This window comes from Nomascus leucogenys, chromosome 2 (assembly GCF_006542625.1).
Source record: "Nomascus leucogenys isolate Asia chromosome 2, Asia_NLE_v1, whole genome shotgun sequence".
Classification (NCBI taxonomy): Eukaryota; Metazoa; Chordata; class Mammalia; order Primates; family Hylobatidae; genus Nomascus; species Nomascus leucogenys.
Genome location: NC_044382.1, coordinates 52,384,650 through 52,408,640, shown reverse-complemented (window position 1 = coordinate 52,408,640; position 23,991 = coordinate 52,384,650). Strand labels below are relative to the sequence as shown.

The window sequence follows — 23,991 nt, the reverse complement described above, 5'->3', positions numbered from 1 at the left end:
AGAGCTCTCGAGAGGCGGAGCAACTCGGGCTGCTAGAGAATTCTGGGAGATGTAGTACAACCCTCCTCAGCCATAAGCCTGTCCCATCGAGACGTCGGGACACCGAAAACTACAATTCCCGCCGGCAAAGCGGCTCCGGCCTCTCAGCACACTTACCCTCCCCATGGCCTCTGTTCATCCCCCGCCTCAGTTCTGTACCTGGGGTCAAATCGGTTGTAGTAATTGACTCTCAGGGCACCCGCTGCCGGGTCCCAGTCCACCTTTGCTACTTTGTCCTCCTCCCAGCCCTCGGACGCTAGGCTCGGGGGCGTGGCGCATCCCTGACTCCGCCCTCGCCGCGGGGGCGTCTGGGGCCTGGTCGCCATGGCGACGGGTTGTACACTACCACAGCTTCCCAGGCCGCGGGTGCTGATTGCCCGCCTGCCCGTGGGTCATGGCCTGCCAGCAGTCGCGGTACCACAGCTTCTCGTCCGCGTCGAGGTAGGCGCTGGCAGGGATGAGGGCAGAGAGGAGGGTTTGAGTACTTCTAGAGAGGGAAATGGCACTTGATCCGGACCTCTGCACCTCCTGCTGGCCTCTGACCATTGATCTAGGGCTCCAGCACCACAGAGTCAATGGTTGCAGGAACGGTTAGAATCGGGCTGATTGGCCGGGCGCGGTGGCTCACGCTTGTAATCCCAGCACTTAGGGAGGCCGAGGCGGGTGGATCACGAGGTCAGGAGATCGAGACCACGGTGAAACCCCGTCTCTACTAAAAATACAAAAAAAATTAGCCGGGCGTGGTGGCGGGCGCCTGTAGTCCCAGCTACTCGGAGAGGCTGAGGCAGGAGAATGGCGTGAACCCGGGAGGCGGAGCTTGCAGTGAGCCGAGATTGCGCCACTGCACTCCAGCCTGGGCGACAGAGCGAGACTCCGTCTCAAAAAAAAAAAAAAAAAAAAAAAAAAAGAATCGGGCTGATTTAGCCCAGTGAAGACGTTACGTGCTAGCAAAAGGGCAGGCGCACTTTATCATTACTAGTAACAACCAGCTTGTATTGAATGTACTATATGCTAAATGCTTTATATACCACATTTTTAAATATTTTATTTTTGAGAAAAGATCTCGCTCTGTCTCCCAGGCTGGAGTGCAGTGGCACTACTACGGCTCACTGCAGCCTCGACCTCCCGGGCTCAAGCGATCCTTCTACCTCAGCCTCCCGAGTAGCTGGGACTACAGGCATGCGCCACCATCCTCGGCTAATTTTTGGTTGTTTCTTTGTTCGTCTGTTTTTTGTAGAGACGAGGTTTCACCACGTTGCCCAGGCTGGTTTCGAACTCCTAGACTCAAGCGACCCTCCCACTTCGACCTCTCAAACTGAGATTACAAGCGTGAACCCCCACACCTGGCCTACGTACCATATTTAATCCTCACAACAACCGTATAAAGTAGTAATATTACCATTGCACAAGTAAAGAAATACTTTAGAAGCCTGGAGAGATCATCCTCTGGGTAGCTTCTGCCTGTACTCAGGTGTATAGCCTCTGGGTACTGCAAAATATGACCAGCTCCATCAGCCTGGAGAGCCATATATACGGATTAAAACAAAAATTTTGGCTAAATCGTTTTCTAGTTTTGGGACTTCAGAGAAGGCCCTTCAAGTTCCAGGCCTCAGCTTGTATATCTCAAACATTGGAATGATACAGCCCACCCCACAAACATTGTTGGGAACATTTAGGCAGAATATGTGAAGCTCTTGACACAGCTCTTGTATGTAATAGGCACCCAGTAAGTGTTGAATGAATGTAGTGTCCCTGCTTCTACTCATTCGCAATGGAAAAAAAAAAAAATCTCCACCCAATCCCACCTAAACTCTCATCCTTCAGGGTCTGCTACCGTGGCAGAGAAAAGCCTACAAGGCCGGGCGTGGTGGCTCACGCTTGTAATCCCAGCACTTTGGGAGGCCGAGGCGGGCGGATCACGAGGTCAGGAGATCGAGACCACGGTGAAACCCCGTCTCTACTAAAAATACAAAAAATTAGCCGGGCGTGGTGGCGGGCGCCTGTAGTCCCAGCTACTCGGAGAGGCTGAGGCAGGAGAATGGCGTGAACCCGGGAGGCGGAGCTTGCAGTGAGCCGAGATTGCGCCACTGCACTCCAGCCTGGGCGACAGAGCGAGACTCCTTCTCAAAAAAAAAAAAAAAAAAAAAAAAAAAAAAAAAGAAAAGCCTACAAAAGTCCCTAAGAGGCCAGGCTCGGTGGCTCATGCCTATAATCCCAGCACTTTGGGAGGCCAAGCCGGGGGATCACCAGATCAGGAGATCGAGACCATCCTGGCTAACATGGTGAAACCCGGTCTCTACAAAATACAAAAAATTAGCTGGGCGTGGTGGTGGGTGCCTGTAGTCCCAGCTACTCAGGAGGCTAAGGCAGGAGAATGGCGTGAACCTGGGAGGCAGAGCTTGCAGTGAGCCAAGATCCTGCCACTGCACTCCAGCCTGGGCAACAGAGCAAGACCCCGTCTCAAAAAAAAAAAAAAAAAAACAATTAGCCGGGCATGGTGGTGGGCACCTGTAATCCCAGCTACTTGGGAGGCTGAGGCAGGAGAATCGCTTGAACCAGGGAGGCAGAGGGCAGAGGTTGCAGTGAGCCAAGATCACGCCACTGCACTCTAGCCTGGGCGACAGAGTGAGACTCCGTCTCAAAAAAAAAAAAAAAAAAGGAAAAAGAAAAGAGAGAAAAAGAATTGTTACCCAGCACAGGAATAATTTAGTAAACTGCCATTCTCTATGAAAAGGATATGAAGCAGACCGAGAAAGAGAATCCCCATCCATTTTAAGAAAGAAGCACAGGGCTGGTCATGATGGCTCATCCCTTTAATCCCAACACTTTGGGAGACCAAGGTGGGAGGATCACTTGAGGTAAGGAGTTCAAGACCAGCCTGGGAAATATAGTAAGACCCTGTCCCTACAAATAATAATAATAATAATAATAATAATAATAATAATAATAATAATAATAATAATAAAAGTTTCAGCTACTCGGGAGGCTGAGGCAGGAGGATTACTTGAACCCAGGAGTTCAAGAGGTTGCAGTGAGCTATGATCACACTAGTGCCCTGTAGCCTGGGCAACAAAGCAAGACCCTATTAAAAAAAAATGGCTGGGCGTGGTGGCTGACGCCTGTAATCCCAGCACTTTGAGAGGCCAAGGTGGATGGATCACGAGGTCAGGAGATCGAGACCATCCTGGCTAACATGGTGGAACCCCATCTCTACTAAAAACACGCAAAAAAATTAGCCAGGCGTGGTGGCGGGTGCCTATAGTCCCAGCTACTTGGGAGGCTGAGGAAGGAGAATGGCGTGAACCTGGGAGGCGGGGCTTGCAGTGAGCCAAGATCTCCCCACTGCACTCCAGCCTGGGTGACAGAACGAGACTCCGTCTCAAAAAAAAAAAAAAAAAAAAAGCACAGCCATACAGCTAGGCAAGGTGGCTCACCCCTATAATCCTATTACTTTGGGAGGCCAAGGCAGGCAGATTGCCTGAGCTCAGGAGTTCGAGACCAGGCTAGACAATATGGCAAAAACCCTGTTTCTTTTTTTTTTTTTTTTTTTTTTTTTTTTGAGACAGAGTCTCGCTCTGTCACCCAGGCTGGAGTGCAGTGGCGCGATCTCGGCTCACTGCAAGCTCCGCCTCCCGGGTTCACGCCATTCTCCTGCCTCAGCCTCTCCAAGTAGCTGGGACTACAGGCGCCCGTCACCACGCCCGGCTAATTTTTTGTATTTTTAGTAGAGACAGGGTTTCACCGTGGTCTCGATCTCCTGACCTCGTGATCCGCCCGCCTCGGCCTCCCAAAGTGCTGGGATTACAAGCGTGAGCCACTGCGCCCGGCCGGCAAAAACCCTGTTTCTAATAGCAATACAAAATATTGGCCAGGCGCAGTGGCTCACGCCTGTAATCCCAGCACTTTGGGAGGCCAAGGTGGGCAGATTACGGAGTCAAAAGATCGAGACCATCCTGGCCAACATGGTAAAACCTCGTCTCTACTAAAAATACAAAAATTAGCCGGGTGTGGTAGCTTGCACCTGTAGTCCGAACTACTCAGGAGGCTGAGGCAGGAGAATCGCTTGAACCCAGGAGGTGGAGGTTGCAGTGAGCCGAGATCATGCCACTGCACTCCAGCCTGGCAGCAAAGCGAGACTCCGTCTCAAAAAAAAAAAAAAGAAAATCAGCCAGGCATGGTGACGTGCGCCTGTAATCCCAGCTATTCTGGAGGCTGAGGCATGAGAATCACTTGAACCCAGGAGGAGGAGGTTGCAGTGAGCTGAGATCTCACCACCGCATTCCAGCTGCCTGGGAGACAGAGCAAGACTCCGTCTCAAAAAAATAAATAAATAAATAAATAATACAAGCCGGGAGCAGTGGCTCATGCTTGTAATCCCAGCACTTTAGGAGTCTGAGGTGGGTGCATCATTTGAGGTCAGGAGTTCAAGACCAGCCTGGCCAACATAGTGAAACCCTGTCTCTACTAAACATACAAAAACTAGCCAGGCGGTAGTGGCATGCACCTGTAATCCCAGCTACCTGGGAGGCTGAGGCAGGAGAATTGCTTGAACCTGGGAGGCAGAGGTTGCAGTGAACCGAGATCGGGCCACTGCACTCCAGTCCAGGCAAGAGAGTGAGACCCTGTCTCAAAAAATAGTAAATAAATAAAATTTAAAAAAATACAAACATCATTAATCTACCATATTCCTTATTCACCAGTATTTAGTGATGTTGGGCCAGACTCACTGTTTCTCTTAGAGACACTGTGGGTGTCCTCATCCTTTCCCTTTAAAGAGGGGCAGCATGATGGATAGGCTAGACCTTAGCACTGTGGAACATGTCATCAGGACCCTCTGCAAGGGACCTTCGAATTGTGCATTTTCCTGGGGCAGGTTTCTCCTCCCTATTGGCTTTTCTCCTTTCACCCTTATAACCCTGGCACTTGGTGGATGGAACTCAGCAGCTTGCGTTCACTGAATACCAAGATACACCCCTGACAAACCCACTGCCTACTACCACTTAAATAACTGAGCTTGAGGCCAGGTGTGGTGGCTCACGTCTGTAATCCCAGCACTTTGGGAGGCTAAGGTGGACAGATCATGAGGTCAGGAGTTCGAGACCAGCCTGACCAACACGGTGAAACCCCATCTCTACTAAAAATACAAAAATTAGCTGGGCGTGGTGGTGCTCACCTGTAATCCCAGCTACTCGGGCGGCTGAGGCAGGAGGATCACTTGAGCCCGGGAGGCAGAGGTTGCAGTGAGCCGAGATCATGCTACTGCACTCCTGCCTAGGCGACAGAGCCAGACTATGTCTCAAAAAAAAATAATAAAAATAAATAAATAACTGAGTTTGGTCCAGCTTTGAGGTAGAAATATAAATGTTTCCCATTCCCCTCTAAGGGTTACCATAAAATATTTAACATAATACATCTTAAGCTTTTTTTTTTTTTTTTTTTTGAGATGGAGTGTCTCACTGTGTTGCCCAGGCTGGAGTGCAGTGGCATGATCTCAGCTCACTGCAACCTCTGCCTCCTGGGTTCAAGCGATTCTCCTGCCCCAGCCTCCCGAGTAGCTGGGACTATAGGTGCGTGCCACCACACCTGGCTAATTTTTTGTATTTTTAGTGGACAGGGTTTCACCGTGTTAGCCAGGATGGTCTCGATCTCCTAAACTCATGATCTGCCCACCTCGGCCTCCCAAAGTGCTGGGATTACAGGCGTGAGCCACCACGCCCAGCCCAAGCATCCTAAGCTTTTTGGATAAGTGTACGGGCCCTAGCAGGTGTTTGGTTTGCCTTGTTTTAAGTCTGTTTTATAATGTTGTCTCCTTTGATATTCAAAACTAACAACATCTGTTACCTACTGAACTTTTCCATTCAACAGCTTCTCAGAATTTATAGAATTCCCCAATTTTCTTGCTTACCTTGCCTTTCCTGGTGGTTCCAGCATGAGCAAGAACAGAGTTTGGAGAATTGATTAGTCTTTTTTTTTTTTTGAGACAGAGTCTCGCTGTCACCCAGGCTGGAGTGCAGTGGTGCGATCTCAGCTCACTGCAGGCTCCAATTCCGGGTTCACGCCATTCTCCTGCCTCAGCCTCCCGTGTAGCTGGGACTACAGGCACCCGCCACCTCGCCTGGCTAATTTTTTGTATTTTTAGTAGAGATGGGGTTTCACCGTGTTGGCCAGGGTGGTCTCGATCTCCTGACCTCGTGATCCACCCGCCTCGGCCTCCCAAAATGCTGGGATTACAGGTGTGAGCCACCGCGCCCTGCCCTTTTTTTTTTTTTTTTTTTTGAGACAGAGTCTCTCTGTGTTGCCCAGGCTGTAGTGCAGTGGCTCCATCTCGGCTCACTGCAACCTCTGACTCCCGGGTTCAAGAGATTCTCCTGCCTCAGCCTCCCGAGTAGCTGGGACTACAGGCACCTGCCACCACACCCAGCTAATTTTTGTATTTTTTTTGTAGAGCCAGGGTTTCACTAGGTTGGCCAGGCTGGTCTTGAACTCCTAACCTCGTGATTTGCCCACCTCTAGCCTCCCAAAGTGCTGGGATTACAGGCTTGAGCCACTGCACCCAGCAAATAACAGATCAGTCTTGATAAGAAGGTATTGATGGCCGGGCGTGGTGGCTCATGCTTGTAATCCCAGCACTTTGGGAGGCCGAGGCGGGCGGATCACAAGGTCAGGAGATCGAGACCACGGTGAAACCCCGTCTCTACTAAAAAATACAAAAAAAAAAAAAAAAAAATTAGCCGGGCGTGGTGGCAGGCGCCTGTAGTCCCAGCTACTCGGAGAGGCCAAGGCAGGAGAATGGCGTGAACCCCGGAGGCGGAGCTTGCAGTGAGCCGAAATTGCACCACTGCACTCCAGCCTGGGCGACAGAGCGAGACTCTGTCTCAAAAAAAAAAAAAAAAGAAAAATAGGCCCAGCACGGTGGCTCACACCCGTAATCCCAGCACTTTGGAAGGCTGAGGCGGGCAGATCACGAGGTCAGGAGATCGAGACCACCCTGGCCAACATGGTGAAACCCCATCTCTACTAAAAATACAAAAATTAGCCAGGCACGGTAGTGTGCACCTGTAGTCCCAGCTACTCAGGAGGCTGAGGCAGGAGAATTGCTTGAACCTGGGAGTCGGAGGCTGCAGTGAGCCGAGATCACGCCACTGCACTCCAGCCTGGGCAACAGAGTCAGACTCTGTCTCAAAAAAAAAAAAAAAAATTGGCTGGGTACAGTGGCTCACACCTGTAATCCTAGCACTTTGGGAGGCCAAGGCAGGCGGATGACCTGAGGTCAGGAGTTTGAAACCAGAAATAAATAAAAATAAATAAATAGGCCGGGCGCGGTGACTCACGCTTGTAATCCCAGCACTTTGGGAGGCCGAGGCGGGCGGATCACGAGGTCAGGAGATCGAGACCACAGTGAAACCCCGTCTCTACTAAAAATACAAAAAATTAGCCGGGCGTGGTGGCGGGCGCCTGTAGTCCCAGCTACTCGGAGAGGCTGAGGCAGGAGAATGGCGTGAACGCGGGAGGCGGAGCTTGCAATGAGCCAAGATTGCGCCACTGCACTCCAGCCTGGGTAAGAGAGCAAGACTCTGTCTCAAAAATAAATAAATAAATAAATAATAAATAAATAAATAAATAAAAATAGAGGCAAAGTCTCACTATGTTGCTCAAGCTCGTCTCGAACTCCTGGGCTCAAGCGATCTGCCTGCCTTGGCTTCCCAAAGTGCTGGGATTACAGGCATAGCTACCACACCCATATGCACATCTAATTTTTTTTTGTTTTCTTTCAGACAGACTTTTACTCTGTCACCCAGGCTGGAGTGCAGTGGTGTGATCTCGGCTCACTGCAACCTCTGCCTCCCAGATTCAAGTGATTCTTCTGCCTCAGCCTCCTGAGTAGCTGGAATTAGAGACACCCGCCACCACACCCAGCTAATTCTTATTTAAACTTCAGGCGGGTCACGGTGGCTCACACCTGTAATCCCAGCAGTTTAGGAGGCAGACGTGGGTGGATCATTTGAGGTCAGGTGTTCAAGACCAGCCTGGCCAACATGGTGAAACCCCATCTCTACTAAAAATACAAAAATTAGCTGGGCATGGTGGCAGGGGCCTGTAGTCCCAGCTACTCAGGAAGCTGAGGAAGGAGAATTGCTTGAACCCAGGAGGTGGAGGTTGCAGTGAGCTGAGATGGCACCACTGCACTCTACCCTGGGTGACAGAGTGAGACTGCGTCTCAAAATAAATAAATAAATAAAATAAATTTCACAACTATGTAAGATAGGCAAAGCAAGAGTTGTCTCTGGCCGGGAGCAGTGGCTTACGCCTGTAATCCCAGCACTTTGGGAGGCCAAGGCAGGTGGATCATGAGGTCAGGAATTCAAGACCAGCCTGGCCAACATGGTGAAACCCCGTCTCTACTGAAAATACAAAAATTATCCATGCATGGTGGCAGGTGCCTGTAATCCCAGCTACTCGGGATGCTGAGGCAGAAAATGGCTTGAACCCGTGAGATGGAGGTTGCAGGGGGCCGAGATGGCACCACTGCACTCCAGCCTGGGTGACAAGGTAAGAGTCTGTCTCAAAAAAAAAAAAAAGTTGTCTCCACTTCTTTGTGAAGAAACCAGGCTGAGAAATACTAAATGACTTGCTCGAGGGTGATCCTATTAGAACCCCAGATGTCAGCCCTTAGACCCTATCAGTCACCAGTAAGTGCAGGATTCAGACTCACACCCCAGATCCTGGACCCCAGACCTTGTGCTTCTTGTCCTACAGCACCTGCCCTTTGTATCACAGCCCCAGAGTGTGCCAGAGTTGTGTACGTGAAACCAATATCACAGCCATAGTTGAACACTGAACGGAAGTATAGGCCCATGGGGTTCTCTGGGTTCATGCGGAGGATGTCCTGCTGCTGCAGTAGTTGGTGAAATTTTGGTGATGAAAAGAATGTTTCTGGGAATGTAAGCAAATGGTTTGGACCCAAGACCAGGGACTTGCTTGGCAGTTTCTCTGGGAATCCGGAAGCAGCACTGGGAAGACCCAGAGCCTGGCTCGGGGAGACGGCTATGCCTTGTGGATCTAGGAAGGATGGGGGTTCTCTTCCCACTCCGGACTCTGTCACCCACCATCAGCTTTCCCTTCTCTGTGCAGATTACAGCCACAGCCTTCAGGAGTGACCATAGAGGAATCCTTTCTCACAGAAGACAAGAGCACCCAGAATCGCAAGCTTCTTCAGAAACGAAGGACACTGGTTAGTGATAGTGTTGTTTTGGAACCCCAAATGTCAGCCCCCAGACCCTATCCGTCTCCCTTCCTGCAACCCAAGAGTACCACCCACCTGAAACATGCCCACCTGAAACATGCCCACCAGAGTGGCTTCTTCTCAGTCAGAGAGTGTGGCTCAGAGAGGCCAGGCCCACCAGGCTTTGGGGAGAAGGGTGTACACTGGCTGCCTGCTCCTCATCTGAAAAGCCTTCCCGGATCTCCCTAGGCAGAGAGAGAACTCGCCTCTGCCCACAGACATCCCTCCCCTGCAGCTCAGCATTCTGCAGCGGACCTCACTTCTCATCCCTCCCGCCAACACACCAGGCACTGTGCTACCTGCTGGGACGGTCATACCAGATCTGCCAAGGTCCTTCAAGGCTGTGACTGTATCTTTCTGTCTTTATGGCCCTAGTATCTAACAGGCTACCTGAATGTCTGCCAAATGTTGATAGCTCCATAATTACTGAGTAGGTGTGTGAAGGCAGGAGGAAAGAGATGCGTCTCTACCATGTTCACTCTGGATCTCTCCGCCATTCCTCTTTTTTAAAGTTTGTATATAAAAATGAATGCTAGGCCGGGCGTGGTGGCTCACGCTTGTAATCCCAGCACTTTGGGAGGCCGAGGCGGGCAGATCACGAGGTCAGGAGATCGAGACCACGGTGAAACCCCGTCTCTACTGAAAATACAAAAAAATTAGCTGGGTGTGGTGGCAGGCGCCTGTAGTCCCAGCTACTCGGAGAGGCTGAGGCAGGAGAATGGCGTGAACCCAGGAGGCAGAGCTTGCAATGAGCCGAGATTGCGCCACTGCACTCCAGCCTGGGTGACAGAGTGAGACTCCGTCTCAAAAAAAAGAAAAAAAAAAAAAAAAAAGAATGCTGTACCAAGGTATCAGAAGAGAAATGAAATTTAAATTAAAAAAAAAAAAGAGCGGGGCACAGTGACTCATGCCTATAATCCCAGTGCTCTGGGAGACCGAGGCAGGCGGATCACCTGAGGTCAGGAGTTTGACCAGCTTGGACAACATGGCGAAACCCCATATCTACTAAAAATACAAAAATTAGTCATGCATGGTGGTGCATCTGTAGTCCCAGTTACTCAGGAGGCTGAGGCACGAGAATCGCTTTAACCTGGGACGTGGATGTTGCAGTGAGCCAAGATCACACCACTGCACTCCAGCCAAAGACTCCATCTCAAAAAAAAAAAAAAAAAAAGAATGCCGTCTTTTTTTTTGAGACAGGCTTTTGCCTGTCAGGGTGCAGTGGTGCAATTATGGCTTGCTGCAGTCTCAAATGCCTGGGCTCAAGTGATTCTCCTACCTCACCCTCCCAAGTAGCTGGAACTATAGGCACATGCCACCACACGCAGCTAATTTTTTTTGGTGGGGGGGAACAGAGTTTTGCTCTGACAATCCAGCTGGAGTGCAGTGGCACAAACACAGCTCACTGCAGACTCCACCTCCCACGCTGAACCAATCCTCCCACTCAGCCTCCTGAGTAGCTGAGACTACAGGAGTGCGCCACCACACCTGGCTATTTTTTGTATTTTTTGTAGAGGCAGAGTCTAAACTACGTTGCCCAAGCTGGTCTTGAACTCCTGGGCTCAAGCAATCCTCCTTCCGTGGCCTCCCAAAGCACTAGGATTACAGGTGTGAGCCACCACACCGAGCTCAATACTGTTTTTGTTTTTTTTTTGAGATGGAGTCTTGCTGTGTCACCCAGGAAGTAGTACAGTGGCGCGATCTCGGCTCACTGCAACCTCCGCCTCCCAGGTTCAAGTGATTATCCTACCTCAGCCTCCTGAGTAGCTGGGATTACAGGTGCACACCACCACGCCCGGCTAATTTTTTTTTTTTTGAGACGGAATCTTGCTCTGTCACCCAGGCTGGAGTGCAGTGACGCAATCTCGGCTCACTGCAAGCTCCGCCTCCCGGGTTCACGCCATTCTCCTGCCTCAGCTTCCCCAGTAGCTGGGACAGATGCCCGCCAACACGCCTGGCTAATTTTTTTGTATTTTTAGTAGAGATGGGGTTTCACCGTGTTGGCCAGGATGGTCTCGATCTCCTAACCTCGTGATCCGCCCGCCTTAGCCTCCCAAAGTGCTGGGATTATAGGCGTGAGCCACCATGCTCGGCCACGCCCGGCAAATTTTTGTATTTTTAGTAAAGACAGGGTTTCATCATGTTGGTCAGGCTGGTCTCCAACTCCTGACCTCGTGATCTGCCTGCCTCGGCCTCCCAAAGTGCTGGGATTACAGGCGTGAGCCACTGTACCTGGCCCCAATGCTGTCTTATTAAGTACTTTTGGGCTCTTGTTGATATGATCATAGGATTGTTATTAATCAGCAAATAGCCATTGTCCAAATCTCATAAAGGAAAAAACACATTTGAGTAAACTTACAACTCTGGCTCACAGTGGAACAGCACGGGCTGTATGGTGATTTTCCTTGTGTGACCGTGACCCTCGTGGGGAATTTGGAAACACATGGGCCACACACTTTCTGGGGCTGGGGACTCCCAACACCCCTGCGGGAGTGACTCCAGGGAGGAGAAAGGTGGGGGTCAGTATGGATTATTCGCAGAGACCAAGCGCAGCCCAAAAGACCTGATGACTAGGGGAAAGCTCTGAGGCTCCAGGGCAGCGTTCTCAGCTGCCACCTTCTGTGGGCCAGGCTTTTTCATTCTCACTTTCTTTTGCGCGGCATCAACCACCAGAGGGCAGTGTTCCCTCCCGCCGTCCCTCCGGGGCCGCCTTCCCGTTTTTACCTACAGGGGGAAGCAGAGGGCACGGAGCGCCCGGGAGCACTACGTTCCAGCCACCCGGGCGGAGATCCCTCAGCTGTTAATAACCTAGCCAAGACGCGGCATGGCAGCTAGCTCTCCAGCTTCCACTCGCCTCTGCAAGCAAAGGAGGGTAGCCACATTTTCTCCCGGTAGAAACAGTAGACAGAACACGAGGACTGGTCTTTTTTTTATATATTAATTAATTTATTTATTTTTTCAGACGGAGCCTCGCTCCTCGCCCAGGCTGGAGCGCAGTGGCACAATCTTGGCTCACTGCAACCTCCGCCTCCCAGGTTCAAGCCATTCTCCTGCCTCAGCCTCCCGAGTAGCTGGGACTACAGGCACGTGTCACCACACCTGGCTAATTTTTTGCGTTTTTAGTAGACACGAAGTTTCACCGTGTTAGCCAGGATGGTCTCAGTCTCCTGACCTCGTGATGTGCCTGCCCGCCTTGGCCTCCCAAAGTGCTGGGATTACAGGCTTAAGCCACCGCGCCCGGCCAAGGACTGGTCTTTTACAAGTCTGAAAAATGGCCGGGCGCGGTGGCTCACGCTTGTAATCCCAGCACTTTGGGAGGCCGAAGTGGGTGGATCACCTGAGGTCAGAGGTTCGAGACCAGCCTGGGCAACATGGTGAAACCCCGTTTCTACTAAAAATACAAAATTAGCTGGGCATGGTGGTGCGTGCCTGTAGTCCCAGCTCTTTGGGAGGCTGAGGCAGGAGAATTGCTTGAACTTGGGAGGTGGAGGTTGCAGTGAGCCAAGATCGTGCCACTGTGCTCCAGCCTGGGCGACAGAGTGAGGCTCCGTCTCAAGATAAATGAATAAATAAAAACAAATAATAAAAAATAAAAGTCTGGGCTGGACGCAGTGGCTCACACCTGTAATCCCAGCATTTTGGGAGGCTGAGGCGGGCAGATCACTAGGTCAGGAGTTCAAGACCAGCCTGGCCAACATGGTGAAACCCCATCTCTACTAAAAATACAAAAATTAGCTGGGTGTGGTGGCATGCGCCTGTAATTCCGGCTACTCAGGAGGCTGAGGCAGGAGCATCACTTGAACCCAGGAGGTGGAGGCTGCAGTGAGCAGAGATTGTGCCACTGCACTCCAGCCTGGGTGACAGAGCAAGACTCAGTCTCAAAAAAAATAAATAAATAAAATTCTGAAAAACAAGGCTGGCTCACACCTGTAATCCTAACACTTTGGGAGGCCAAAGAAGGAAGACTGCTTGAGACCAGGAGTTTGAGACCAGCCTGGCAACACAGGGAGATTTCATCTCTACGAAAAAGATTTTTTAAATTAACCAGGAGTGGTGGCGTGCCCATTAGTCCTAGCTACTCGGGAGACTGAAGTGGGAGGATCTCTTGAGCCCAGGAGTTTGTAGTTACTGTGAGGTGTTATTGGGTCACTGCACTCCAGCCTGGGTGACAGAGTAAGACCCTGTCTCTAAGAAAAAAATAAAAAATAGCTGGGCGCGGTGGCTCACACTTGTAATCCCAGCACTTTGGGAGGCCGAGGCGGGCGGATCACGAGGTCAGGAGATCGAGACCACAGTGAAACCCCGTCTCTACTAAAAATACGAAAAATTAGCCGGGCGTGGTGGCGGGCGCCTGTAGTCCCAGCTACTCGGAGAGGCTGAGGCAGGAGAACGGCGTGAACCCGGGAGGCGGAGCTTGCAGTGAGCCGAGATTGCGCCACTGCACTCCAGCCTGGGCGACAGAGCGAGACTCCGTCTCAAAAAAAAAAATAAAAAAGAAAAAAAAAAAAGAAAAAAATAAAAAATAAACTCCCAGGTGTCTTCCAGGGTTATTTTGTGCTTTGATAAAAATTAGGCTGGACATCATGACTCAAGCCTGTAATCCCAGCACTTTGGGAGGACAAGGTAGAGATCTCTTGATCCCAGGAGAGTTCAAGAAGCCCAGCCTGGGCAACATAGTGAGATCCCATCTCTCCATCTCTTCTTTTTTTGAGACAGAGTCTCTCTCTGTCACCCAGACTAGAGTACAGTCGTGCGATCTCTGCTCACTGTAGCCTCTGCCTCCAGGGTTCAAGCAATTCTTCTGCCTCGGCCTCTGGAATAGCTGGGATTACAGGTGTGCACCACCAGGCCTGGCTAATTTTTTATTTTTAGTAGAGATGGGGTTTCAACATGTTGGCCAGGCTGGTCTCAAATTCCTGGCCTCAGGTTATCTGCCTGCCTCCGCCTCCCAAAGTGCTGGGAATCAGGCGTGAGCCGGGTGCTGTGGCTCACACTTGTAATCTCTACTAAAAATACAAAAGAACCGGGCATGGTGGCAGGCCAGCTACTTGGGAGTCTGAGGCAGGAGAATCGCTTGAACTCAAGAGGCACAGCTGCAGTGAGCAGAGATCGCGCTACTGCACTCCAGCCTGGGCAACAGAGTGTGACTCCATCTCAAATAAATAAATAAATACATACATATAAACATACATACATAAATAATTACATCCATTTTGATAGTCTTTTTTTTTTTTTTTTTTTTTTTGAGATGGAGTTTCACTCTTGTCCCCGCGGCTGGAGTGTAATGGGTCGATCCCAGCTCACTGCAACCTCTGCCTCCCACGTTCAAGCGATTCTCCTGCCTCAGCCTCCCTAGTAGCTGGGAATACAGGCACACACCACCGTATTTTTAATAGAGATGGAGTTTCACCATGTTGGCCAGGCTGGTCTCAAATTCCTGACCTCAAGTGATCTGCCCACCTTGGCCTCAAAGTGCTAAAAGTCGCACACCTTGGCCTCCCAAACTGCTGGGATTACAGGCATGAGCCACTGTGCCCGACCAGAATAGCTAATCTTTATTGAGTTCCTAGCAAGTACCAGGGTCCATGTAAAGCACACATTATGCTTTCTCTCTTTTTTTTTTTTTTTTTTTTTGAGACAGAGTTTTGTTCTTGTGGTCCAGGCTGGAGTGCAATGGTGTGATCTCGGCTCACTGCAACCTCTGCTTCCCGGGTTCAAGGGATTCTCCTGCCTCAGCCTCCCGAGTAGCTGGGACTATAAGCACACGCCACCACACCCGGCTTTTTTTTTTTTTTTTTTTTGAGACCGAGTCTCGCTCTGTCGCCAGGCTGGAGTGCAGTGGCGCAATCTTGGCTCACTGCAAACTCTGCCTCCTGGGTTCATGCCATTCTCCCCGCCTCCCGATAGCTGGACTACAGGCACCCCCATGCCAGATTTTTTTTTTTTTTTTTTTTTTTTTTTTGAACTCTCGCTCTCTACCCCTGAGTGCAGTGGCGGGACTGCAGCTCCGGGTCACCCATTCCCCAGCCCCGATACTGCCCGCCCCACGGCTAATTTTTTTTTTGTATTTTTAGAGGGGTTTTGTCTCGATTCTATCTGTATTGTATTATTTTTTTATTTTTTATTTTATTTATTTATTTTGAGACAGAGTCTCGTTCTGTCACTCAGGCTGGATGGAGTGCAGTGGGACGATCTCCACTCACTGCAAGCTCCGCCTCCCGGGTTCACGCCATTCTCCTGCCTCAGCCTCCAGAGTAGCTGGGATTACAGGTGTCCAACACCACACCCGGCTAATTTTTTGTATTTTTAGTAGAGACGGGGTTTCACCGTGCTAACCAGGATGGTCTCGATCTCCTGACCTCGTGATCCACCCACCTTGGCCTTCCAAAGTGCTGAGATTACAGGCATGAGCCACTGTGCCCGGCCTAATTTTTTTTGTATTTTTAGTAGAGATGGGGTTTCACCCTGTTAGCCAGGATAGTCTCGATCTCCTGACCTCGTGATCCACCCACCTCAGCCTCCGAAAGTGCTGGTGTGAGCCACCGTGCCCAACTGTGCTTTCTCATTGCATCCTCACATCAATACACTGTGACGAAGACTACCATCATCCCTATTTTACAGACGTGAGAACTAAGACTCAGAGAAGTTTTGACATAGCTAATAAGGGACATTTGAGACTTAACCCCAGTCTTCTCTAACTCAAGAACCCACAGTCTTAATTGTGAACATGTTGAGAGATGTTTGTAAAACACATCAGAGCTGGCCAGGCGCGGTGGTTCACGCCTGTAATCCCAGCACCTTGGGAGGCCAAGGTGGGTGGATCATGAGGTCAGGAGTTCAAGACCAGCCTGGCCAAGATGGTGAAACCCCGTCTCTACTAAAAATACAAAAATTAGCTAGGTGTGGTGGTGAGTGCTTGTAATCTCAGCTACTCGGGAGGCTGAGGCAGAGAATAGCTTGAACCCAGGAGGCAAAGGTTGCAGTGAGCCAAGATCGTGCCACTGCACTCCAGCCTGGGCGACAGAGGAAGACTGTCTCAAAAAAAAAAAAAAAAAAAAAGTCAGGACTGGGGGAGGAGAGATGGAGAGAAACATTAGGAAGGGAAGCAATGTTGCCATGGCAACCCCACTTGTCCCTCCCTGCAGACTGGTCAGTTCTCCATGGGTGGGCACCTGTCCCCATGGCCCACATACACCAGTGGCCAGACCATTTTGCAAAATCGAAAACCCTGTTCAGATGACTACTGGAAGCGAGTAGGGTAAGCCAGGGTCAGTCCCATGGTGGGTGGGCTGGCATGGGCCAGGCTTTGGGCCAGGAGACAGGGCAGGGGCGTGTGTTGCCCCAGACTGAGGGCACAAGGGTCCCGTGGGGGTGCTGGCCACATATCAGCCACTGTCCCCTGCAGGAGCTGCCAGCAGCACCCCTTTCGCACTGCCAAGCCCCGGTACTTGGAGGAACTGGAAAACTACCTACGCAAGGAGCTCCTCCTGCTGGATCTGGGCACAGATTCCACCCAGGAACTAAGGCTGCAGGTCAGAGCCACAGAAGAAACTTGGGGAGGGAGGGGGAAGGGTGGGAAGAAGCTTCACCTACTGGCCAGGCACGGTGGCTCACGCCTGTAATCGCAGCACTTTGGGAGGCCAAGGCAGGTGGATCACCTGAGGTCAGGAGTTCAAGACCAGCCTGGCCAACGTGGCGAAACCCTGTCTCTACTAAAAGTACAAAAATTAGCTGGGCATGGTAGTGGGCGCCTGTAGTCCCAGCTACTCAGGAGGCTGAGGCAGGAGAATCGCTTGAACCCAGGAGGCAGCGGTTGCAGTGAGACGAGATCACACCACTGCACTCCAACCTGGGCGACAAGAGTGAGACTCCGTCTCAAAAACAAAGAAAAGCTTCACCTACAAGGACTGAGCACCTCAGACCTTCAGGGGAAACCCTCCTGTCCCAGCTCTCCTGGGTCTCCTTCCCTGAACAGAAGCATGAAACATCCTATGAAAATGCCAGTGAGGCCGGGCACAGTGGGTCATGCCTGTAATCCCAGCACTTTGGGAGGCTGAGGCAGGAGGATCGCTTGAGGTCAGGAGTTCAAGACCAGCCTGATCAACATGGTGAAACCCTGCCTCTACTAAAAATACAAAACCTGCAGTGGTGGTGCACACCTGTAGTCCCAGCTACTCAGGAGGCTGAGGCAGGGGAATCGCTTGAACCCGGGAGGCAGAGGTTGCAGTGAGCCAAGATCGTGCCACTGCACTACAGCCTGGGCAACGGAGCGAGACTCTGTCAAAAGAAAAAAGAAGGCCAGGCATGGTGGCTCACACCTGTAATCCCAGCACTTTGGGAGGCCGAGGCAGGCAGATCACCAGGTCAGGAGATCGAGACCATCCTGGCTAACATGGTGAAAACCTGTCTCTACTAAAAATACAAAAAAATTAGCCAGGTGTGGTGGCAGGCACCTGTAGTCCCAGCTGCTCGGGAGGCTGAGGCAGGAGAATGGCATGAACCTGGGAGGTGGAGCTTGTAGTGAGCCAAGTTCACGCCAGTGCACTCCAGCCTGGGCGACAGAGTGAGACTCCATCTCAAAAAAAAAAAAAAAAAAGAAAACGCCAGTGAGCAGGCAAGGCTGCAATGTGGATCCGAAAGTCTCCTGAGGCTGGAGTTCCTCATCTGAGTCAGGTGGCCTGGATGCTGTGCCCAGTCCCTGCAGCTCTATGATCCCCAGTACCCAGGTTGGGCCACTGGACATCAGTGAATGGAGCCTGACTGCTGGCAGTTGGGCAAGCAGGGGTCACACCGTGTTTACCAGCCCAGTGGCAACAACCCCAAGCTTAAGGAACCAGCCCAGATGCATAAGGAGGGAGGGAGGAAGAGAGAGAGAGAGATCAGATCTAACCCAGATTCCAGTGTATATTAGGGAGAGAATCACCAAATCTGCTCAAACAAGGATGATGACAGAGGATCCCTGCCTTTTGACTTAGTCATTGACTAAAGCATTTACTGAACACTGGCTATGTGCAAGTGCAAGGCCCTGGGCTGGGGCCTTACATCGATCTCCCGAACAGATAAGGAAGAAAGCATACCACTATGGCGTAGTGGGGCTAGGCTTCAAACTTAGGGCTGACTCTGGAGACTGTGTTCATTTCAGTGAGCAGTGCTGCCTCCAGAAACCTCCCATGCGTCCAAATGGGACAGAGGACCACACCCCTATTTGCATGTCAGGATGCAAGGGTACAACCTTCAATCTCCTGAATCTACCAGGCTCTAAGATGGGGAGAGGTTACAAGTGAGAGGCCAATGATGCAGTGTCTAGAAGACAAGAGGCTGGCTGCCTGGAGAGCCAGAGAGGGGCTCAGGCACAGAATGGAGGTCTGTCCATGGTCATGGCAGTCCACTAGGCCTCAGAGATAGCATCAGGACAGGCCTCCAGAGAGCTGCCCCCCAGACTCTGTGGCACTGTGAGGTACCTGGATGGTATCTAGGGCATTTACTTGAATATAAGTGACCTGGCAGCCTCATGCCGGAATACTACTAAGCCCAGTAAAGAAAGACACAGGGCTGGCCGGGCGCGGTGGCTCATGCTTGTAATCCCAGCACTTTGGGTGGCCGAGGCGGGCGGATCACGAGGTCAGGAGATCGAGACCATGGTGAAACCCCGTCTCTACTAAAAAAATACAAAAAATTAGCCAGGCATGGTGGCGGGCGCCTGTAGTCCCAGCTACTCGGAGAGGCTGAGGCAGGAGAATGGCGTGAACCCGGGAGGCAGAGCTTGCAGTGAGCCAAGATCGCGCCACTGCACTCCAGCCTGGGTGACAGAGCGAGACTCCGTCTCCAAAAAAAAAAAAGAAAGACACAGGGCCGGGCACAGTGGGTCACACCTGTAATCCCAGCACTTTGGGAGGCTGAGGTGGGTGGATCACGAGGTCAGGAGATCGAGACCATCCTGGCTAACATGGTGAAACCCTGTCTCTACTAAAAATACAAAAATTAGCCAGGCGTGGTGGCGCACGCCTGTAATCCCAGCTACTCAGGAGGCTGAGGCAGGAGAATCACTTGAACCTGGGAGGCAGAGGTTGCAGTGAGCCGAGATTGCACCACAGCACTCCAGCCTGGGTGACAGAGCGAGACTCCATCTCAGGAAAAAAGAAAAAGAAAAACAGTTCCCCACTAAGGTTGGCAGCTCTGGGCCAGGAGATGATGGGTTCCCTTTTCTTGCCAGCCTTACAGAGAGATCTTTGAGTTCTTCATAGAGGACTTCAAAACGTACAAGCCATTACTATCCTCCATCAAGAATGCGTATGAGGGGATGCTGGGTAAGAATGCACCTCCTGCCAGGCACAGTGGCTTACGCCTGTAATCCCAGCACTTTAGGAGGCCGAGGCGGTGGATCATTTGAGGTCAGGAGTTTGAGACCAGCCTGGCCAACATGGTGAAACCCCGTCTCTACTAAAAACACAAAAAAATTAGCTGTGCATGGTGGCACACACCTGTAATCCCAGCTACTTGGGAGACTAAGGCAGGAGAATTGCTTGAACCTAGGAGGTGGAGGTTGCAGTGAGTTGAGATCATGCCACTGCACTCCAGCCTGGGCAAAAGAACAAGACTCCATCGCAAAAAAAAAAAAAAAAAAAAAGGGGAAGGGGTGGAGAAGATCCTATTCAACCTTCTGGTGCTCCACAGCAGGGCTGGGGCAGCTACCAACTGGGCCTTGAGGTCACCAAGGCCCCTCAGCTATTCTGCACAGACTGTTCTGTGATAGGGCACCCCAGAGCACCTGACCACCCCTGTCACTGAGAAGCACAGTGGGGCAGTCCCTGTTGACAAGGGAGTGAACCCCAGGAGAGAGTCAGCACCTCTGGGAGTTAGCAGGCTCCCCTGCCAGGCTCAGGAGGTGCAGGACATGGTGCAGTTGCAGGACTTAAGGCTGTAGGGGAAAGGACATAGGAGAGACCCCGGTCTTCATCTGAACTCTGCCCTTGGTTTAAAATCGAGTGCAGGAAGGCCTGAAACAGGGACCATGGCTTTGAACAAGGCATGCAGAGATTCTTGGGGTTTGCAAGCGACATAGCCACTCACCCATGACCTTAGGGTCTGTGTCTTCTGGCTGTTTGTTCTCCATGGCCCCAAAGCAGCTCTCCCACCTGTCTCTGCTTAGCCCACCAAAGGGAGAAGATTCAGGCTCTAGAGCCCCTGAAGGCCAAGCTTGTCACTGTGAATGAGGACTGCAATGAGAGGATCCTGGCCATGAGAACTGAGGAGAAGCATGAAATCTCCCTGCTCAAGAAAGAGAAGATGAACTTGCTAAAACTCATCGACAAAAATAATGAGGAGAAGATTTCATTGCAGAGTGAGGTGAATGGAAGTGGTGAGATGACCAAGTCCCCGAATTCCTGCCAACCCCACCACAAGGGTGACCCCCTACCCCGCTCTGCCTTTCTACAGGGAGTGACACACTGAGCCACCACCTTTCCCCAGAGCCTTGCTAACTCCACCCTCTGCCCTGCTGCTGGGCTCAGCACTTTCCCCACAGGGGGAAGCATTGGCACCTTGCCGAATTCTCAGAAATGGCCAATCTCCTCCTTCTTTCACCTTTCCTGTTCAGTCCCTGATGGGGCCCCCCAGCACCCAGCCCATTCCCTGGGGTGACCAGCTGCATACAGGGGTCCAGGGGCAGCCCCTGACCACACAGCCACCTTCTCGTCAGGTGACCAAACTGAGGAAGAACTTGGCTGAGGAGTACTTGCACTACCTCAGTGAGCGAGATGCCCGCAAGATCCTCATCGCAGACCTGAACGAGCTGCGGTACCAGCGGGAGGACATGTCATTAGCCCAGTCGCCAGGTAAGCCTGAATCAGGAATTGGGTTTCTCTCTTCTCTGAGACGCTGGAGGAGTCTGTTCTCACCCCTAAGCCCCATTCATTCAACATTCCTAAGACCTTCTCATTCCATAACCGTTCAGAGGGGAGATGTCCCTGCCTCCCCCAGGGCTATGTATCTTCTGAGTTGAACTGCGAATTGTAGGAACACAGTTGGTAGCTGAGGCAGCCTAGGCTCCCAGTGGGCTGGACAGGCCTGGTACTCAGTTTCCTGGGCTTCTAGACTTTAGCCTGAAACCCTAGGCTGGTAGTGCTGTAGGCAAGACCCAGGGAACCCCAAACAGGAAGGGCAGAGGGCTTCAGGCAACCCCTGAGAAAGCCATGATGATACAGGCTGGTGGACCCCCTCCCCTGGCAGGCATCTGGGGGGAGGACCCTGTGAAGTTAACCCTGGCTCTTAAGATGACCCGGCAAGACCTGACCCGCACGCAGATGGAACTCAACACCATGAAGGCCAACTTTGGAGATGTGGTCCCCAGGAGGGACTTTGAAATGCAGGAGAAGACCAACAAGGATCTTCAGGAGCAGGTGCTGGCAGGCAGGGCCAGGAGGGTAGGACAGGGTCTCACAGATGGGGGGCCAGGGCCAATGTCCTTGCCCACAGCTGGACACCCTGAAAGCCAGCTACGAGGAGGTTCGCAAGGAACATGAGATCCTGATGCAGCTGCATATGAGCACGCTGAAGGAGCGGGACCAATTCTTCTCTGAGCTGCAGGAGATCCAGCGCACTTCCACGCCGCGGCCTGACTGGACCAAGTGCGAAGGTGAAGGCAGCCGGCGGGGCCCCAGGTCTTGCTTACATGTGGGCCCGGACTCCAGCTCCCTCTTCCCACATGCAGATGTGGTGGCTGGGGGCCCAGAGCGCTGGCAGATGCTGGCTGAGGGCAAGAACAGCGACCAGCTGGTGGACGTGCTCCTGGAAGAGATTGGCTCGGGGCTGCTGCGGGAAAAAGACTTCTTCCCTGGTCTGGTAGGGTAGGCCCCAGGAGTGGGGCTTGGGCCAGAGTCAGAACAGCCATGCCCTGCTGCTCAGACAAGCTTTTGGGGAACCAACTGAAGCTCTTCCCTGACTGGGGGTGGGGCCACAGATGGGTCCAGAGATGAGCTGATATCCTCCTCCCTCCTAGGGCTATGGGGAAGCCATCCCTGCTTTTCTTCAGTTTCATGGCCTTGTGGAGAACAAGAAGCCAAGCAAGAAGGACGTGGTCAACCTCCTCAAGGATGCCTGGAAGGAACGTCTTGCTGAGGAGCAGGTCAGATCTCACCAGCCACTCTGGCCCAGCATGGTCTTCAGATCCAGAGTCCTCTGCAGGTCCAGAGGTGCCAGGGATGAGGGCCAACCAACCCTAAGGCAGGATGACTGAGCATTTCCTCGATCCCGCAGAAAGAGACGTTCCCAGATTTCTTCTTCAATTTCCTGGAGCATCGCTTTGGGCCCAGTGATGCCATGGCCTGGGCTTACACTATTTTTGAAAATATCAAGATCTTCCACTCCAACGAGGTTATGAGTCAGTTCTATGCAGTCTTGATGGGAAAGGTGAGCTGGGGCCTATTCCCCTTGGGGAGACTGAGAGCGGTCTTTGTCCCTAGCATAGACCAGCTTTGCCCCCACCACTCCCAGGAACAGCAAGTGAATAATGCTTCTCTCCTTATAGCGGAGTGAGAATGTGTATGTCACCCAGAAGGAGACAGTAGCCCAGCTGCTGAAGGAAATGACAAATGCTGACAGTCAGAACGAGGGGCTACTAACCATGGAGCAGTTCAAGTGAGAGGCCAGTCCAGGCCACCCCCAACTCCTACCCAACTGTTCCTGCATCTGCAGGGAAAAGGGGCACCTGGTGGGAAGGGCCACAGCCTCGGAACTCACTCCATTTTGAGCACTAGGGAGAGGCACAAGCAGGCCTCAGCAGGTCCCTGTTGGCCCTCGTGTCTCCCCTACAGCACTGTCCTCAAGAGTACCTTCCCTCTCAAGACAGAAGAGCAAATCCAGGAGCTGATGGAGGCAGGGGGCTGGCATCCCAGCAGCAGCAATGCAGACTTGCTTAACTACCACTCACTGTTTATGGAGGTGGGTGTGTGGGGTCTGGGGACTGGCCTGGCTGGCCCCTGCCCTAGCCTTGGCTGGACCCTAGCCAATGTGCCCTCCCCCGACTTGTGGCCCCTCCCAGGATGAGGAGGGCCAGAGTGAGCCCTTTGTGCAAAAACTCTGGGAACAATACATGGATGAGAAGGATGAGTACTTACAGCAGCTAAAGCAGGAGCTGGGCATAGAACTGTGAGTGACCCTCATCCATAGGCGAGTCCCACAGGCTGGGCCCCTGAAGCCCCTGGGTCTCCCTGTGCACCATGCACCATCCACTGCTCAGCCCAGCACAGAGAAGGGCACCTGGGAGTCTGGGGCATGGAGAGGAGGGGTCAGGGCCTGTCACTCTCTTTTCCTGTGGGGCAGCCATGAGGAAGTGACTCTGCCCAAGCTGCGAGGGGCCCTGATGACCATCGACCCCAGCCTGGACAAGCAGACTGTGAACACCTACGTGAGCCAGGCCTTCCAGCTCCCTGAGTTGGAAATGCCAGAGGAGGGTGACGAGAAGGAAGAAGGCGTGGTGGAAATCCTCCAGACTGTCCTGGAGCGGCTTCAGGTGATTGACATCAGGCGTGTGGGACCTCGAGAGCCAGAGCCTGCAATCTAGGAACCTGTGGGCAGCCTGAGTGCTCCAGTCCTGCTAACCCCTAGCTTTTAGTATAAAAGTGTTTGTCTGAACCCATGCCATTCTCCAGACTGTGCTGGGGAGTTGTCGG

General features: G+C 52.0%; 1 protein-coding gene across 3 annotated transcripts; it reads left to right on the top strand.

Moving 5' to 3' along the window:
* Positions 1-363: 363 nt before the first annotated feature.
* Positions 364-23,957, top strand: TSNAXIP1 (translin associated factor X interacting protein 1). Of its 3 annotated transcripts, XM_030795192.1 has the most exons (16): positions 365-480; positions 9,172-9,271; positions 16,468-16,580; positions 16,728-16,854; positions 19,536-19,629; positions 20,472-20,668; positions 21,021-21,156; positions 21,551-21,720; positions 21,797-21,956; positions 22,032-22,162; positions 22,320-22,445; positions 22,577-22,729; positions 22,848-22,957; positions 23,134-23,260; positions 23,361-23,467; positions 23,642-23,957. In XM_030795192.1, the coding sequence occupies exons 1-16, from the start codon at positions 434-436 to the stop codon at positions 23,880-23,882; spliced, it is 2,139 nt and encodes a 712-aa protein (XP_030651052.1). In that variant the 5' UTR covers positions 365-433; the 3' UTR covers positions 23,883-23,957. The 3 variants fall into 3 exon arrangements, with proteins under 3 accessions (XP_030651062.1, XP_030651052.1, XP_030651058.1); XM_030795198.1 differs by lacking the exons at positions 16,468-16,580; positions 19,536-19,629 and having other exon boundaries at positions 402-480; XM_030795202.1 differs by lacking the exons at positions 16,468-16,580; positions 16,728-16,854; positions 19,536-19,629 and having other exon boundaries at positions 364-480; positions 21,908-21,956.
* The last annotated feature ends 34 nt before the right edge of the window (positions 23,958-23,991 follow it).